The 20410-nt window shown below is 41.3% G+C and overlaps 1 protein-coding gene across 1 annotated transcript in view; it reads left to right on the forward strand.

Annotated features, from left to right (window-relative positions):
- The window catches only part of LOC124134065 (stAR-related lipid transfer protein 5-like), an 87675-nt gene that overhangs the window by 39107 nt on the left and 28158 nt on the right, over positions 1-20410 (forward strand). Inside the window, exon 2 of the mRNA XM_046498697.2 lies at positions 16530-16579. Coding sequence (XP_046354653.1) covers positions 16530-16579 — 50 coding nt within the window. The remainder of the gene's footprint in view (positions 1-16529; positions 16580-20410) is intronic.

The raw sequence follows: 20410 nt of genomic DNA on the forward strand, positions 1-20410 counted from the left end.
AATGTTGCGTGAGCTCCTCTTAGAGTTTGTTAAATGTGGGCGGTTTTTTTAAGGAACTACAGTAAACTACGTTTATAATGAACACGCTTATAACAGTCTGAAGGATATAACAGATTTTTTTTATGTCCCGGACGTTTGCTGTATATATGCTTATCATGAACTTAAGTTATGACAAACTACAGTTAGCAGTCCCTTTGTTCATGTTCATGTTCATGTTCTTTGATTAGTGCATTTATTGGGTTGTAGTTCTTAGCTGGAAGACCTATTTAGACAAAAAAATTAGTAATTTTAATTGTGACCGGTGTTTATACTTAATATCTAGTTTCCTAAGTCAGCCCAGGGAAAGCTCACTCTTCTTCACGACCAAAATGTGTGTTCAGTACTTTCTTCTAAATCTTAACTCAAGCTACAAAAGTTGTTGTGTACATATCCCATCTCGCCCAATTTATTGGGTTTTTTAATAAAATGAGATGCATTATTTGGTACACAGAAACTATTAGAGTTTTGATTTTGTTTTAGTAATGGATCATTTTCTCCTTTGAATGGATCAGGTGTTTTGTTTTTTCATCGAGTGGAAGATAACAGTTAGAGATTGCATGGCGTGTTAGCCAAAGGCATATTTTGTAACTTTGACCTGCACACATTCAGAATTAACGGTTGTGTAAGTGCATGACTAAAGAGTGTGGCCTTCACTGTAACATGAAGCACAGCTTGTTGTGTTGCTTCAAGCAGTGGGCTTTCCATGCTTCGTCTATCGCATAGTTTCTTTTCCATGTATTTTTTTACAATTTTCGCATATCTGCCATTGTCATGATGACTGTTTATACTGTTTTTTTATGTGAGTGTGTTTTGGGATGGTAAATATCCTGTATTGAAATAAGCAGTATATTTAGCGAGCGTTGGCAAGCTAAATACATAGTGTTTATTCCTTATATGTGATAGTAGGATATTTGCCTTTCCAAAACAAACAATCGTAATAGCCTCTTTATCATGAAATTTCATTATTAAATTCCTTCATCGTACAGTTATTCTCATATTTCACATACGATACATAAACATTATAAGTTTTACTTGACTGTGCGCATTAGTATATTACAAGTCACAATGTCATTGATGAGTCAGTCGGACAGTAACAACAGTCAGTTGAGGCCAAACTAAAACTTCATGTAGACAGTGGCTAAACTACCATTTAGGGAAAAAACAATTGCCTACACATAATTTTTTTATGTGTGATCACCTTACATGGCAATCCTTCTGTCTGCCCACTAGTGTAATTGCCCTTTGCCAAATGGAAGCTTTTAACACTAAGAAGTCTATAAGACATCACGTCAGTATCTCATCCCAGCAATTTGTCCATGGTCAGTACTGAATCAATTGGCAATAAACAAGGGTGGCATCATGTTTGTTTGTAAACAGGGAAAGTATACTACCTACCTACCACTTTCATCTGATGGCTTCAGCCTTCCATGAAGCCTGCCCATTATATGATAAATTAAAATCTTCCAGTAAGGTCTCATTTGTAACTATATTCCATGTAAGCACTGTCAATAGCATGACTGATTCAGGAAATATTATTCTTATGATCATCATGATTTAAATGGTAACCGTAAGATTGAAGGCCACCGTGTATCAGATAACCATTATATCTATTTTTAACTCAGCTTTGTCACATGCGATATTGGACTTTGAGGTTATGGAATTCGTCTATCTCTGCATGCAGCTGTGGGTATATATATATAGGAGTATATGCTACTCACTGTTAGATAAGGATACTGAGATGTGAGCTTTTCTGTGCCCATAATTTACAAATATAAGAAGGATCAATTTGGGATCAAGAGTTATCTCCATTTGTAGTTGAGTTACATGTATACCGTATTCGACGTAATAAGCGCCCAGGGTGCTCTCAAAATTAGAAATAGGGGGCTCTTATAAGAATATTATTTTGGTGAAAAAAAACAGAGCTGAAAGATCGTAAATTTCGTGGTTTATGCTGACATCCTGAAATGCTGACATACGACAATTATATTTTTCCAGAATTTAATTGTCCATAATTAAGGGTGCATATAACACACAAGTGCGTATTATACACGAATAAATAAGTCTTGTGTATATACATTGATCAATCGGAAGGGGTGCTGATTGGGATTGTTCACTAGCCAATATATAAGCAAATTTCGCCGTGGGCGCTTATTAGAGCGGGGCGCTTATTACGTCAAATACGGTATGTGATATTGATACAATTTCATTGTACCTGTATCTAGAATCGTGTCACGTACTTAAATGTACTCTGACAATCCCACACAAGTAATTCTTAGCATTCTACATTTCCATGAATAAGATTCCTTCCCCATTAAAGTTTCCTTCTAACCATACCGCTTCACGCTCTCCCAATATTATATTCAAATTATCGTTTACCGTACAAATTATTCGCAAGATAAGAAAAGCTTTGGGCATGAAAAAATGCAACAGTCTTTAAAAAGTCTCTTTGATAAATGAGGCGTGTCATGTGGTATGAAGCAAATGGTATGAGAGACTGTGTGATAACACAGTGAACGTTATTGAGCGTACTCCTCCTTTCTGCTTGGATGGCCCTGGACAATAACAGAGGCTTGACAACATACGGAGAGGTAAGAACGACAGACACTGGGAGTATCGCTCGTATTGTACCCCTGTCAATCATCAGGACTAACGATACGTAGGAAGACTCATACAGGCATTCAAGCCATGTGCTATTTCCCCTGTTGTAAAGACCAGGCCAGTGTGACGTAAGAATTGGGAACATCAGGTCATTGAGTAATAGAAAATCAGAAAGTTATCAGCTTCCCTTGCCATTGACTGCTGTCCCACTATCCTGATGTGGCTTATGGCTTTAGTGCGGGTTAGGCCGTAATGTATTAGTTGTTAGATTTTCATCCCCTCTGCCTTGTCACAAAACACCCATTTCCTGATTGTATTGTTGTCCCAAAGCTTATGTACAGGTGAGGAAAACCTCCATGTGTGATCCCTCCGTATTTTATTTGATGAAATACCCAATATAAATACTCCTACTAAACATTCCTGCTTCTTGTAAATCACATCTGTTTCTGTTAATATACACACATGCCTTGAACATTTTGAACACACACATGCACACATGCACACACGTGCGCACACATGCACACACATACAAATATGTCTCAAGTCTCACAGTTAATTGCATGAAAATCTAATAATATATTTATCAAGGCCTTATCTTACTCCCCCCCCCCCAAAAATCATTATAATCGTAAGAATAATATTTCCTGAATCAGCACATGCTGTTGTCAGTGCTCACATGGAACTTTGTTACAAATAAACATTACTGGAAGCTGTCAATGTCTATGATTATATATAAAAAGAGTTTGTAGTAAAATTCACCAGCATTGATTGAAAAGACACTCTTGATATCCATCATTTTGACAGTTGACTTGTCTGGGTTTAATTAAATTATATTGCCTGTTGACTACTACCTAGAGCAGAAATTGTGAAACATTAAGTCGTCATTTTTATGGTCATGGTGAAGTTGCTATGCTTTTTTCTAATACTAGACAGCTGTCAGGTATGTAATGCAATGGAACATCTGTTGGTATTTCATTTATATTTGTTAAAATAGGAAGACTGAACAAGATGGCCACTACAGGCAATGACACACATACATCAACTCATGCTTATATTGCATGGTGTGATTCGCTTGCAATACAAATGAAATTGTTAATGTTGGCAAAGTTACAATTGGCTTGTAAAACAAATTGTTAATTTTGGCAAAATTAAGAACATTTCCCCGAGGCAATGGCGTTAACTGACTATGAAAGTCCAGTTTCAACCCTTGCACCATCAGTGGCTATTACGAGTTATGTCCCTTGTATTCCCTGCTATTATGCTCATGTCACTTGCAATTGCTTCAAACAAAATGACGGCGCTTAGTCAACATCGTTAATCAAGATCTATAATGTAATAAAACGTGCCTTACCTCTTGAAGTGCATCCGATCACTCGAGCACCTTGATTAATACATGAACAGATTTGCAAAATATCTGCTGACCCCCAGTTGGCGGTACACATGCTATGCAAATCCTTCCGTCGACCGACATCTGCACGTTGAAATCCATGTTGAAATGGGGTTTAACGTCGCAACCAAGATTATTGCTTTTACATAGCGACGTGCGTGTATGTGTGTGTGTTTGTGTGGCTGCTTGTACTAGTCCGGACTGATGCCAATTTATAGTGAATACCCCAGTCAGACACAGTATACTGACTCCAAGCCGACCAGTCCTTGTTTTAGCCTCTTAATGCTGAGCGACAGACAGGGTAACAACAAGTACCATCTTTTAACGTCTTTTGGTATGACAAAGCCGGGGATTGAACCTCGGACCTTCCGCTCTCTGGGCGGACGCTCTACCACTAGACCACGGAGGCGGTCGAATGTCAGAGAGAGAATGATTTGTTTGATGTCATGAGGAAAGGAATACTATTCATTTTTGGCTGCAGATCCTTAGAAAAGTATTTGTTAGGAGATTAAATTGAAATGTGTAGGTGTTCGTTTGCTTGTAACTGCATCAGACTGTGCAATCTTGTTATTGTCCTAACTGTTATCCTGTACATTACAGCGATGAAAAGGGAGTTAAAAATAACATGCTAAAAGAGGAGCATCAGTGTAAGCAGGTTTTAAATGCGTGTTCCCAATGAAGACTTTATGCAGTACATAACATGTTTAAGAAAGGAACAAATTGAAGACAAATAGAAAAATAACACAACACACGGAACATGCAATGGATATGTGGAAGAAGACCTGATGATATGTTTTTTGTGTTATAATGAAGGCAACATTTATCAAAATCAAAATGGGCAATAAAATGGAGTCTGTTGGACTGGTTTGGGTGGAGAAGAAAAAAGCAATGATTTATTCATTCCAGCTTAATGTCTGCAGGTTTTACTTGTTAACCAACTGTACCAAGTACAATGCTTTGAAGCTGTCAGTGAATAGTTTTATGTCACAAGTTTGAATGTTTTGAACTTCGTGCCCCCATGTAGTATAAATCTTGAAATCACTGATAATGTCAGGATGGTTGGAGAGAGGGTAGAGAGGGCTGGGTGGGGAGGAGGGTAGAGAGGGCTGGGTAGGGCTGTGGAGCAGGGTGGGGTTATAGGTGGTAGGTGGGGAGGAGGGTAGAGAGGGCTTGGTGGGGCTGTGGAGCAGGGTTGGTTTAGAGGTGGTTGGTGGGAAGGAAGGTAGAGGAGGTTGGGCAGGGAGGAGGGTAGATAGGTCTGGGTGGGTCTGTGGAGCAGGGTGGGGTTAGAGGTGGTAGGTGGGGAGAGGGTAGAGAGGGCTGGGTGGGGCTGTGGAGCAGGGTTGGTTTAGAGGTGGTAGGTGGGGAGAGGGTAGATAGGTCTGGGTGGGGCTGTGGAGCTGGGTGGGGTTAGAGGTGGTAGGTGGGGAGAGGGTAGAGAGGGCTGGGTGGGGCTGTGGAGCAGGGTTGGTTTAGAGGTGGTAGGTGGGGAGAGGGTAGATAGGTCTGGGTAGGGCTGTGGAGCAGGGTTGGTTTAGAGGTGGTAGGTGGGGAGAGGGTAGATAGGTCTGGGCAGGGAGGAGGTTAGATAGGTCTAGGTGGGGTTGTGGAGCAGGGTGGGGTTATAGGTGGTAGGCAGGGAGGAGGGTAGATAGGTCTGGGTGGGGTTGTGGAGCAGGGTTGGTTTAGAGGAGGTTGGTGGGGAGGAAGGTAGAGAGGGCTGGGTGGGGAGGAAGGTAGAGAGGGCTGGGTGGGGCTGTGGAGCAGGGTAGGGTTAGAGGTTGTAGGTGGGGAGAGGGCTGGGTGGGGCTGTGAAGCAGGGTTGGTTTAGAGGAGGTTGGTGGGGAGGAAGGTAGAGAGGGCTGGGTGGGGTTGTGGAGCAGGGCGGGGTTAGAGGTTGTAGGTGGGGAGAGGGTAGAGAGGGCTGGGTGGGGTTGTGGAGCAGGGTTGGTTTAGAGGAGGTTGGTGGGGAGGAAGGTAGAGAGGGCTGGGTGGGGCTGTGGAGCAGGGTTGGTTTAGAGGAGGTTGGTGGGGAGGAAGGTAGAGAGGGCTGGGTGGGGTTGTGGAGCAGGGTTGGTTTAGAGGAGGTAGTTGGGAAGGAGGGTAGAGAGGGCTGGGTGGGGTTGTGGAGCAGGGCGGGGTTAGAGGTTGTAGGTGGGGAGAGGGTAGAGAGGGCTGGGTGGGATTGTGGAGCAGGGTTGGTTTAGAGGAGGTTGGTGGGGAGGAAGGTAGAAAGGGCTGGGTGGAGCAGGGTTGGTTTAGAGGAGGTAGTTGGGAAGGAGGGTAGAGAGGGCTGGGTGGGGTTGTGGAGCAGGGTGGGGTTAGGGGTTGTAGGTGGGGAGAGGGTAGATAGAGAGGGCTGGGTGGGTCTGTGGAGCAGGGTTGGTTTAGAGGAGGTTGGTGGGGAGGACAGTAGAGGAGGCTGGGCAGGGAGGAGGGGAGATAGGTCTGGGTGGGGTTGTGGAGCATGGTGGGGTTAGAGGAGTTTTGGTGGGGAGGAGGCTTTGTTAAGGGTCATTGAGCAGGGTGAGTACAAGGTGTGTCCCGTTTCCATGATGTGGCTGTGATACTGCTCACTCAATCACTATTGTCACTGATAAAGTCAGCACAGGATGGACTTGTTCAACAAATCCTTTAAACACTAATTTACAATTTGTGTTTGACATAGAGCATGCATGTATTTGTTAAACTTATCATATGTATCTGTATTTAATTTCAGAAAGTGATTAACAAGTTATTGTGTCACTTGTGTAGTTTTTTGCCCTCTCTACCTTTCCTCCCCACCAACCTCCTCTAAATTTGAATTAAAGGATTAGAATGATTCTTGTATCAAGATAGATGTGTTTTAATTGTCAATATCTTTTTCCTCAATGTTAATTTTGTTGAATATATTCTCTAGATAATGTTCTGTAGCTGTGTGCCCTGTCATCAATGTGTCTTGTTTCATGATGACACAGTATAAATCAGACAATTGCGAATATATATGGCCCCATCCATAACATATTGATAATCAATTTCAACAACATAATCTAGATCGTATCCTTGAGAGATCAAAGCCTTAAATTACTGTAATTTCCATGGGAGTTTTGATCTTGTAAAGGTTAACTGTAAATATGATTTTTCAGAGAGTTGACACTTTTAAGCAAGCTTTCAAATATCAGAATATTGAAGCTGTATTGATGACACAAAACACAAGGCTACATAGATTCTCTCGCTTTCTCTCTGTGTGTGGAGGGGGAATATTTATCTTCCTAAAGGTTAAGACAAATACATCCTATAAATAATCTATCTTGATACTTAGACTACCTCAACAAAATTCCTAAAGTCTAAAGTAAAGAATGGAAATTGATTTTATGCTGTCAGAAGCCTGACAGTCTGAAATTGCATGTAGGTGGGTGGTATGCTGGCAGCCCGATGCGAGGCCCTCTCTGCAGGTCTTCTTTGTTGCAAATGCTTCAACTGAAAAACTTGAATTTCCGACTTCCTTTCCATATGTAAAGGTTGAAAAACGCATGTGGTGTTCCCCCAGCAGTCAACAAATTCTCTTAGGAAAAAAGGCTTGTTCCCATGACAACAGAGAAGCATACTTGCCATCTTGCTTTTGTGAGGCTTGAGTGACACTGATATGATCAATGAGGTTTCAAGTGCTTAGCCGCAAACCACCTTGTAACAAGCATATGAAGTTATGAAAGAGGTATGACAAGAGAGGGAAGTCAGAGTGGGTGTATGACAAGGTGAAGGGATTGGGTGGGGCTGAGTGGGTGTATGATGGGGTGAAGGGGTGGGGTGGGGCAGAGAGGGTGTATGACGACATGAAGACATGGGGTGGGGCAGAGTGGGTGTATGGCAAGGTGAAGGGATACGGTGGGGCAGAGTGGGTGTATGACAAGGTGAAGGGATTGGGTGGGGCAGAGTGGGTGTATGACGCGGTGAAGGGATTGGGTGGGGCAGAGTGGGTGTATGACGAGGTGAAGGGATTGGGTGGGGCAGAGAGGGTGTATGACAAGGTGAAGGGATTGGGTGGGGCAGAGAGGGTGTATGACAAGGTGAAGACATGGGGTGGGGCAGAGTGGGTATATGATGAGGTGAAGGGATTGGGTGGGGCAGAGTGAGTGTATGGCAAGGGGAAGACATGGGGTGGGGCAGAGTGGGTATATGATGAGGTGAAGGGATTGGGTGGGGCAGAGTGGGTATATGACAAGGTGAAGGGATTTGGTGGGGCAGAGTGGGTGTATGACAAGGTGAAGACATGGGGTGGGGCAGAGTGGGTATATGATGAGGTGAAGGGATTGGGTGGGGCAGAGTGAGTGTATGACAAGGTGAAGACATGGGGTGGGGCAGAGTGGGTGTATGATGAGGTGAAGGGATTGGGTTGTGCAGAGTGGGTATATGACAAGGTGAAGGGATTTGGTGGGGCAGAGTGAGTGTATGACAAGGTGAAGACATGGGGTGGGGCAGAGTGGGTGTATGATGAGGTGAAGGGATTGGGTGGTGCAGAGTGGGTATATGACAAGGTGAAGGGATTTGGTGGGGCAGAGTGGGTGTATGACAAGGTGAAGGGATTGGGTGGGGCAGAGTGGGTGTATGACGACATGAAGACATGGGGTGGGGCAGAGTGGGTGTATGGCAAGTTGAAGGGATTGGGTGGGGCACAGTGGGTGTGTGACAAGATATGTGGGACAGGATTGGTGTGGGGTCTGAGTGGGACGTCAAAGGAGGTAACGAGATAGGGTGGGGCAGGATAGGGGTGGAGTAGTGGGGTCTGAGTGGGACGTCAAAGGAGCTGACGAGATAGGATGGGTCAGGACAGGGGTGAAGAGTTGAGAAGGTTACGGTTGGTGCAGGATTGGGGTGGAGTAGTGGAGGTAGGGTTGAGTAGGTTGAGTTGGATGGTGGACGAGGGTGGGTGTTCAGATGCTGGAGGCGCTTGTGGCAGGATACGTCTGTCATGAAAGAAAGTGTGAAATCTGATGAAATCACCTCCTGTTCAGCACCAGTCATGATCATGCAGCAGATACTGCATATATTCCTATCACAGTGGAGGTCAGATTTCCCCAGGCTAAACACATAAATCACAGTCAACTTGGCTCCTGTAAGTTTTGTTGAAAGAGATGGATAACACTGAACATCTTTTAAATTATTTCATCATGTGTATGTCATAAAATCTTAGACATACTTTTGTTGAAGGATGTCATTTATGACTTAACAACAGGTAAACTTTCAAAGCCCCTTTATGACAAGGCAGACGCGTGAAGATCCGGGGTAGACTAGGCCTTAAGCAACCCAGGCATGCTGTAAAGGCGACCAACAGGATTGGGTGGTCAGGCTTGCTGACTTGGTTGGTGCATGTCATTTTATCCCAATTGCTTGATCGATGCTCATGATGTCAGTCATGGGATTCTCTGGTCCAGACTCGATTATTTATTGCTGAGTGCGGCGTTAAACAACAAACAAATATTACAAGGCATGATGACCATATTGAAACAACAGGAAGCACCTGAATCGAACCTGAGTCTTAAGCGTAACAAGCGAACGCTTTAACCACTAGGCTACCCCAAAGCCCACTTCCACACGAGAGTTGATGCTTAATTTAGTGACAGTGAGGGTAGCCCAGCGGTTAATGCAGTCGCTCATGACCTTGGTTCAGCTCCTACATTGTTTTTCTCCTGCATTTTTTTATGGCTGGATTGTTGCTCAATCACCCCAATATCAAACTAAAGTTTTGGGGTCCACTGGACCAAACATAATAATAATTCTAAAGTCCATTTATGATGCACCCAATTCCACTCACCATGTGAATGCTCGTGGCACTATTACATCCCCGGTCAGTGGATCAGTGTGTACTCAGTTTTCATTCTCATCTACCTGGGGAGTATACAATCCAAACTGCCTGTGAGGCACTAGAAGGTTAACAGTCAACATCTCATCATATCCGGGCACCCATTCACTGTTGGGTGAGCAGAGGCTCTTTACGAACCAAGACACTTGCCTTAGGTGACACTACATGTGCTACACGTGCTTCAGTATGTTTTGGTCTTTGTTGATGGACTTGTACACACTGATCTTACTATATCAGGAGGAATCTTTACACTGATAGACTCAGGCTTCAAACTCATGACTAAAGTTGTAGACTGACATACTCAAGGGGCGGTCGGGTAGCCCATTGGTTAAAGCGTTCGCTCGTCATGCCGAAGACCCGGGTTCGATTCCCGACATGGGTACAATGTGTGAAGCCCATTTCTGGTGTCCCCCGCCGTAATATTGCTTGAATATTGCTAAAAGCGGCGTAAAACCATACTCACTCACTCACTCACTCACTCACTCACTCATGCATTCACCGTGATGAAGTAAGATAATATTTAATTTCAATAACATCTGGCAGTAATACTTATGAAATATTAACTGGGATTGTTTAAAGACAAAATGAGTATAGTTTGAGTACATTTGAGACTGAGTGTCTGTTGAGACAATGACGGTTGTCTTTAACGGTTGTTACACAACAAGAGCCGCAGATACCTTGGCACAGTGTCCACAAAGTAGTTGTAGTATTTCCCTGTCACTGATCCCAGCAGCCATGTTTAAAGTCGTGTTTTCAGACAACATTACACAACCTGCACAAGTAGGTGAGATTGCTGTGGCGAGTCTCTCGTTTGATGTTCCTTGCTGAGTTGACAAACCTGTGTATTTGTGATTCTCCCAGATCATGTCAAATGACAGTGTGAAATAGTGGCCATCCCTCTCTCTGTTAAAAGGTAGCTCGAGTTGTGCGGATTGTGTGTCTCAGACTGAGCCCTAGAGCTGTAGAAACGGAAAACGATGTCTGTATTTTTAAACAAGATCTTAGAATACTTCCTTGTACCCTTATGCTTTGAATTTTGTAAGACAGAACTGGGAAAAGAGAAAGATTGATGTTCGTTCACGTGCACCTGAATATTTTGCTATTTCCATATTCTATTTGTTTTAGGCATGTGATGTTGATTTGTTTGGAGAAACCAAATGTTATATTTTGTGTCGAGATCCATATTACTTTAAAGCTGTTTTGTTTGAAAAAAGGAAATTTACAAAACAAACACGAAATCCAAACAGACATGAAAATTGTGCATGTTTTACTGATTTTCTTGGTCAGTATGCAAAGATCAAATGAAAACAGAGATGATAAGGTTGATTGGAGCTGAATCATCTACGCCATGCTTTTGAAATGAATGTTATATCACAATTACAAATGAAAAGATAGCAAAATAAGCATATTTTGTATCAGATTTCAAATATATTATGCATATTTGTAATACATTTTGCCACTTTTATGCAAGAAACAAGAAAACTACTTAGCCTGGCCTGAAAGGACATTTCCTGCTGAAGGTTTGCAGGAGATATAGTTATAGGCTACGTCTGTCTGTTATGATTCGTTTCTGGAGCATTATTCATAAACTGTTCAAAATGTTTTTCATGAAACTTTGTCAAGACATCAGGCATACACTGAACTGGTGCCTTTTGCTATTCACAAATTTTGAATTTATTTTCTAAAAATTGCATTTCCAGGGCAGCAAGTTTGACTCATGCTCCAGAAACTCTACCCCTTTTTTTAACCTCACACAGAAACTGTTTCTTATTTCTTTGGGAAACTTTGTAAACACATTAGGCAAGTGCAGAAATGGTGGCATTTGCTGATCAGTTGTTTTTTGACATTTGGATTTTGCAAGGCAACCAGTTGGTTTTAGGTTAAAAGAAGATTAGAATTTTCCGGAGCCTAGCTCATTAACCGTACAATATTTCTTTGTGAAATTGGACTTCAGAGGGTTATATTTTGCAGAGCATAACTCATAAACCATTCAATATTTTTTTATGAAAGTTTGTAAGGACAACAGATATCATACATCATATACAGGGGGCGGTCGGGTAGCCTAGTGGTTAAAGCGTTCGCTCGTCATGCCGAAGACCCGGGTTCGATTCCCGACATGGGTACAATGTGTGAAGCCCATTTCTGGTGTCCCCCGCCGTGATATTGCTGGAATATTGCTAAAAGCGGTGTAAAACCATATTCACTAACTCACTCATATACAGCCCTGTATTAAAATAGGTCTCGATCAACCTATGCTTGTTTTGAGAGGCAACTAAATGATTCGGTCCCGATCAACCTATGCTTGTTTTGAGAGGCAACTAAATGATTCGGTCCCGATCAACCTATGCTTGTTTTGAGAGGCAACTAAATGATTCAGGCAGTCAGGCTTGATGACTTGGTTGTGTTATCATACCTGACAGAGAGGGACTGCTCATTATGCAGTGTTTATGTGGATACCAATGACTTCTTCTTCTTGTTAACCTTCATGGTGCAGTGGTCTAGGGATGCAAAGAGTTGAGTACCTTATCCATGCCAGGATCAGCCAATGGGTCGGCTCAAATCCCAGATTTGCTCTGTTTATGAACCTTGGTTTGTCAGCCCTAAGCCCAATGTTTGGTGGTTTTGCCAAAGTGGTTGAAAAAATGTTACGACCTGTGTCGGTGTAGGCTGTCTTCCCACATTTAGGTGACACACTGCGATAAAACTCATATAGTTTTCAAAGCTGCTTTTCAACCTATCTCATCCACCCACAATTAACTTTCATAACATGTACATGCTCACGTAAGGTTATTCCTTCTCAGTTTTCACAGATGTTCATTAAATGCTTGCAGAATTTTATTTCTTCTTGACACAAAGACCAGCAACTATTTTCTGGCAACTGATGGATTTACAAGTCAAAAACTGGTAGATACCAGAGAACCAGTACCCTGATGTTATCTTTATTGCATTTCAGTTACAATAGATTTGTAATGCCATATGTCATTTAAAATTCCTTATATGCATTGGTGACTCATGCATGTGACTTGAGGCCAATAAAACAGGAGAACAATAAAATAAAATCTCATTTACTAATTCAAATAAGATAAATTCCATTGTAATTATGTTAATTTGGACTGAAGGTCATCTTTGATGTCGTTAGGTGATGCCCAGTGCATATTACCCTTCAGTATGACTCAGTATGACTGAGGTTAGTATAGGTTAGCAACAACAGGAATTAAGTTACCACTTGTGTCTGGTGTCATCGGTGCATACTGGGCTAAGAAGATATTGTAAAAAGTAATATGGAAGTAGCTTAGCACATGCCTTTTGTTCTATGTCAGAAATAATTTATGGATATGAATGTAATTTGTGTAAACGAATTTGCCGGAGATAAATCAGCCTAATTTTGTACTTAACAACTGCTGTTGTATATACAATCTTTTCATTTTCTTGAAAAATGTAAAACTGAATACTGTTGCACCAATTCAGCCTAACACCCCACAGCAGCATTTGCTGAACTTTGTGTTGATGCACAGTCATATGGTTTTCATGGAGAAGTGTTTTGCAGGGTTGCAGATATCTTTCGTAGCCCAGCAAAATGCCATACACTGAGTTGCACTCCGACGCAGGTCTGCAGTGACTGTGTCCTCCAAGGATTAGATATATGATAAGGGGCAACGGAGTGGCCCAGTGGCCCTGGTGTTGCCAGCATTGGGTTGGGTTTGAATCCCCACATGGGTACAATGTGTGCCATCCTCTATGATATGGCTGTTATATTGCCACCATCCCATAATGTTGTCATTAAAGCTGAACTTCAAGCGTGATGGTGGTGATGGGGGATTAGAATTATGGGAATGGACAGTAGAGATATGTTTGGGACATATGTTCCTTGAGGAAAATGCCTGACTGGAATTTATAAGATAACAATGCAGGTTGGATAATGGTTTGGCTTATATTGCTTATAATTTCCATTGTCCTGTTGTAATAACATGTTCATTTCTTTTACACCTGGGGGCATGGGGGGCCCAGTCGTCTAAGGCGCCGCAATTTGCTGTGCAGAGTTGCGTCCCTTGGGCATGCCAGAAACCTATGATTGTGGGTTCGAATCCTGGTTCGCCCCAATTATGTTTCTAGGTTTGTCAGCACCATACCCGTGCTCGTGGGTTTCACCGAAGTGGTAAACGTCTTAGACCTGCATCACTTCGGGCTTTCCTCCCACATTAAGCTGACATGCCGTGATATAACTGGAATAATGTTAAAAGCGGTGTTAAACCCAGCTCACTCACTCACTCACTCACTCACTAACTCTTTTACACCTACTAAACCTTAATTCTTCAAAAAGATACTGATGGGCTATCATTATATATGTTGTTTGTCGAAAGCAAGTCGAGTAATAGTAAACCTATCATTTATATACATTATAATTTATTGGCCTGCTTAATAATATTGAAAGATACTGCTTAATAATAATACCCTTTAGTCCAACTTCTTCAAATGCTAAGTACTTATTAAAATAAAATAATTATTAGATTTTCATCCAAGCTTGCCTCACTATAAACAAACCACCTTATGTCATTTTATTGGGACCGTCTCCGTGGTCTAGTGGTAGAGCATCTGCCCGGAGAGCAGGAGGTCTGGGGTTCGATCCCCAGCCGCGTCATACCAAAAGACGTTAAAAGATGATACTTGTTGTTACCCTGTCTGGCACATCGCATTAAGGGGCTAAAACAAGGACTGGTCGGCTCGGAGTCAGTATACTGTGTCTGAGTGGGGTATTCATGTTAAACTGCGGCATGCTATCTCCGTGTGCTAGCACTATAAATCGGCATCAGTCTGGACTAGTACAAGCAGCCACAAACACACACACACACACACACACACACACACACACACACACACACACATACACGTGCATGCACGTCGCTATATAAGTGCAATAATCTTGGACACAACGTTAAACCCCATTTCACCTCACCTCCCCGCCTCATTTTATTGACCCGAAGTGCCTACAAATTTAAGAATTGCTGTACACATACTTCTAACTTTGTGACATACACCATAGACTTAGTCCTACCAGACACATCCATACTTCATCTGAACCACATGCCTTGAACAGTTTGTTACGACACAAAAATATACATAAAACATAAACTGCCTCCGGTCACACATTTAATATTTTTTTATTTTAAAATTTGATAATAAATTCTTTTTGGGGGCTTAATATAAATCTTGGGGATTTAAAACATGTATGGAAACATGTGGTGGAGGACGCCGTGGTATAGCTCACTCGCTCATTTTAATATACGCGCCCACACTTAACACACTTGTTTAAATGCAAGTTTGCATGTATAGAAATGTTACAAGTATAAATTCATCATAAAAACAGTATGACATTTGTTGTAGCAGCCCACATTCATTGTACAACCTTATTTACGTATTTGACATTTAGTGTCAATATTTAACTCATATATATCATTCTATGTGCATCTAATTGAGTTGTTATTGATTCATATTTTTATATTCATGTATTTTTGCATGAGATGGCAAAGTACTTGTCAGACTTCATTTCAACATTTGGTGACATTAACCAGCCTGTAAACTGGTAAACATGTTCAAGTTTACATTTATATGACATTTATGCAAGTTCTTCAAGACTATGAGGCGGTGGGGTAGCCTTGTGGTTAAAGCGTTTGCTTGTCACACTTAAGACTCAGGTTTGATTCCCGACTTGGGTACAATGTGTGAAGCCCATTTCTGGTTCTCTTGCCGTAATTTTGCTGGAATATTGCTCTCTTTCTTCAAAATTAAAGTCAAGGGGTTTACAATACATAAGTTAATCATATGTGATGGGATATGCCTTTGTGTGTTCTCTATATAAACAATGAATCCTTCAGAATGAGCTAATTGAAGCAGTGATAAGTATGAAATGGTTTTAAAATAACTAACTGGTTAACCAAACTTGTTTTAGTAGATTTATCAAATAAATACCTTAAAAAGTGAAATTGGCTATGACTCGTTCATGGGATTAATTCCCCCTCCGTAGTTTAATGTGTCTTGCTGAAATTATCAAAGTTAAAATAGATATTAGTGTACATAAACGTTAGAAAATTCTCAATAACACTTTTGTTTAGTTGTTTAACATCAATAATTACAATAATTACATTTCTATGTCTGGAAAGTACTGCCCCATGTTTCTGTGTGGTATGATTTCTTGGTTGACACAAAATGTTGCCTGTCATAATATCGATAGTTATTTGTGAACTTGCAGATTTATATATAACTTGCATAAGGTGGCAGTTGTTCAGTTGAAGGGTCAAATGAGGGTTCAAGTCTGGTTTTATGTCCCATTGATATCATTGGTGTGGCCATTGACAACAAGATGGCTGATGATGTGATGGGGAACGTAGAGTAATTAAGGTCTCTCTGTCCAGAAACCTGCCTCTGTTTGTTCACTCGAAACCCAGTTTCTCAGTGAACTATTGTGGCCTTGTGTAAGAAACAATACGAAAGCATACATAAAGTCATCTTTTACAAGAAGTAAATGTCAGACTCTTTGCCAGATTTAATCTTGAAGGAAGTTTTTGTTAGTTGCTTTGATTTGACATTTATCAGAGATGCATAAATTAATCTGTGTGAGTGGTAATCGTAAAAGAGTTTGCATTATATTGCTCTGATTCTTTCTTTCAGAAAGACATCCTAATTGAATACAAGAATTCTGTGGAGTTCAGTGGCCATCTGTAAGTATTACTCACAAATGATTTTTCAGATTGCCATCAAGACCTTAGTCCCACCGAAAAACTCACTGTGAAATTGTGAGAGCTACAACCCAGTTTAGAGCAGGTTTTCACACCGATACATCATGGATATCAGTATGGAAAATACAATAAAGGATGTGTATATGCTTTCCTCAATAGCACCTTCAGTTTAGAATCACTGGTCCTCATCAAGTTTTGCTTCCAGTTGTGGACCAGAGCATTTGTTGAACACAAAGATTTGTTTGAAAATGAGTAATGGATGAGGTTTAATAAAAAAAAGGTTGTTTTGAAATGCATATCAACAGTTCATACCTTATCCACTCTGATGACATCGCATTGTCCAACCCGCTGTGATATCAGTCCGTGGTCCTTCCCCCTGGCTGTTCTCCTATACACAGAAAGTCAAGGAATGGAGAGGGTCGTACTAAAACGTGTCAGGTTGTTGCAATAAGTGGCTTGACTCCTTGTACATCATCATACCCTAGTGATGAGGATTTGTTGCTCATGCTAACAATCCCTGTTGAGTTTCAGGGTTAGAATAGGTCCCCAGGGCCATGTTCCACAAGTAAGTAAGTGAGTCTGGTTTTACGCCGCTTTTAGCAATATTCCAGCAATATCATGGTGGGTCTGATATCAGAAGTGGACTTCACACATTTTACCCACGTGGGGAATCGAACATGACAAACAAACACTTTAACCACTAGGCTACCCCACCACCCCTCACGTTCCACAAAGCGATCATCGTGCAACGTTGTAAATCTATGTTAAAGTATGGGAGTTACGACCACCTTAGCAACCAACGCCTTGTTGGTCGGGCCCCTGCAACCTATGCTGGTTGTAAGAGGTTGTAACATATTGGATCAGTGATCAGGCTCGGTGACTTATATATAGTGAACTTTTATTACACCCTGATGGAGTGGATCGTTTTTCATGATGTCAGTCATTGGCCATGGATTGTGTGGCCAAGCATGGATTATGTACAGGCTGCGTCATATAGCTGAAATATTGCTGAGTGCAGTGTTAAACAACAAATCATGCTATCAACCACAGGTTTGCTTTTCTGCCCTTACTAAAGATGGAGGCCTTGGAGATATAGATGTTATTTTGCTGACTGGCATAAAACAACATACATTCACTTCTCTCGGGCAACTGCAGAGTTGGTTACCAGTGTGACATGGCTGGATGTACATAATCTTACCCTGATGACACGGATTGTTCAGGCCATCAACCTAATTGGCTTGTCTGGCTGGTACTTGATAATCAGCAAGTCCTAAGCCATGCCATAGCTGGAATATTGCTGAGCAAGGCATAAAAGAACCTTTAAAGAATCATTCACTACACTGAGAAACTGTTGAAGCATTCACTCCCTCTTGAGCAAACTCGTGAACAACAAACTCATGAAGGAACAAAAGAGGTTTGCTCACCCTTGCCATCCCAGATGGGGGTGACCACTGCCCACATTTAGGGCCCCGATTTATGACATATCACAGCGGTCTTGGTTATTTCAAAACAGATTTATTAGGTTGATCAATGTGATGTACCGTAATAAAATAGTATTGGTGTTCAGTGAGTATTCCTGAAAATTGTGAATGAACTTCAAAGCTAAAATTCTATACATCTGTGGGAAGATTTTCAACAGGTTTAGTTTTATGTGTTATTTACTCTCACAGCCATGTATAAATTGCCGTAAAACTACAGTTTGTCCCAAATGCCAATGAAACAGTCCATGTGGAGATTCCAGTAAATGTAAGTCCTCGGTATTTAGGTGATATAGATGGACTCTTGTTTACTGGGACAACAACCAACCATCTGGAGATGGACAGTTTGGTTGTCAGCCGTGAAGGTCAGCTTGTTATGCAACCTTAGAAAGATTGTCTAGGATCTGCTGAATGCTTGCAGGTTGGATTAAAGGAATCTTACCTTTTCTTATTGTGCAAATGTCTTTCAGCAAATACTCATGATCATCTTTTTACCAAAGTTTTAAATGTGTCTGACCTGTGTTTATTACTATGGGCTTTACCTATGTTATGGTCACACTGTGAATAAACTGAAATACTGTTCAGTGTTGTGTTAAGTTAAACCCAACTTACGCACTCACGACAATCTCACTCACTACAATGGCAAACTACATCACTTATACATGACAACATTTCACTCTACTCGGGAACGTCGGTCTTTGTAACGTCCACAATGTTTTCTTAAACAGGCACTGTTTCTCCTTGTAATGCTTTAAAACCTTGCCCACATTATGCCAACACTTTCGAGCTCATTTTGTGATATGTTTCTTCTCAAAATTGAATAATGTCAACCATTTCAAAACTGTGCCAACGTAATGCAATTATAAGTTACTCTCCCTTTGGTTTGCTGAAATTATTTAACATTTTTCTCAAATCAAATTGTGGAACTAAAATTGATGTTCCAGTAGAGGAGGTCGTGCATCTTTAATTTCTCAACCCTGATGAGATTAGAAAGAAAAATACAGTCAAAACATCTAATTGAAAAAGTAGTCTGGGTCGGTTCAAGAAACGAAGTGGGGAAATGAGCCTCCCGTCCCCAGTGTGGTTGTTGGAAGCTGTTTCCTGTCGAGTTGGTTGTGTGTGAGGTGGCTGCTGCTGCTGCTGTAGACGACAGCTGTGGTGTTCAGCTCCCACCATCACAGCAAGGAAGCTGACTTTAATACCTGGAGTATGGGACACAATGTCAGCAGGTTCATGTACATGTCTATACTATACGGCATCTTCACACACATTTCACACATAGCTGGGGTAATACAGGCAGTGATAAGGTTACACCACCACAGGGAGCTGGGCTGACTTCATCACAGGGCTGTTATTAAACAAAACATTCAAAGATTGGATTTCAAAGTCATTGCCCTGTAATTCTCAAACATCTGAAGGCTGTCACTTGATAAATTTGTATGTTTAATTTGATATAGTCATGTGTTTACATGAATAAGGTCATGGGTTTACATGAATGGCAATACTGAACATGAATAAGGTTTACATGAATAGGTTTATATGTTCACATTGATAAGGTTGCGAGTTGACATCAATATGGTTGTGTTCACGTTGATAAGGTTGGGCATTCACATTGATATGGTTGTGTTCACTATGATAAGGTTGTGTGTTCACATTGATAAGATTGTGTTCACATTGATATGGTTGTGTTCACTATGATAAGGTTGTGTGTTCACATTGATAAGGTTGCGAGTTAACATTGATATGGTTGTGTTCACATTGATGAGGTTGGGCATTCACATCCATATGGTTGTGTTCACTATGATAAGGTTGTGTGTTCACATTGATAAGATTGTGTTCACATTGATATGGTGGTGAGTTGACATCGATATGGTTGTGTTCACATCGCTAAGGTTGTAATCACATTGATAAGGTTGGGCATTCAGCTTGATAAAGCCATTTTCCCTGTGAGACCAAGACTAATATTTACCCCAAGAAATAAAGTTATCATATTTAAAGATATGTATCTACAAAATATAAAGTAAAATCCAAATGGAGCCCAGACCAATGCTTTATTTCAGCATTAAATCTAGACTTGCTAAATCAATCGAGACATGAGTTGGATTCATTTCTTGAATAATTCTCAAGGGTTTCGGAGACAGACTGTGTGATGTACTGCTTGGTCAGTTTCCTTTGTGACATCACAGTGGTTCATTCACAACAATGTATCATTATGTCCCTGTAAGACCATCCTGTGGAAGCCAGTTTTAGAGGATGAATTGAAATTGTTCATACCAGTTTTCAGTGCCTCTTCCAGGGAGAGGTAGGTTAGCCCAGTCACAGGTTTGCTCGTTAA

Source organism: Haliotis rufescens, unplaced genomic scaffold, assembly GCF_023055435.1.
Source record: "Haliotis rufescens isolate VD_foot unplaced genomic scaffold, xgHalRufe1.0.p SCAF_1, whole genome shotgun sequence".
Classification (NCBI taxonomy): domain Eukaryota; kingdom Metazoa; phylum Mollusca; class Gastropoda; order Lepetellida; family Haliotidae; genus Haliotis; species Haliotis rufescens.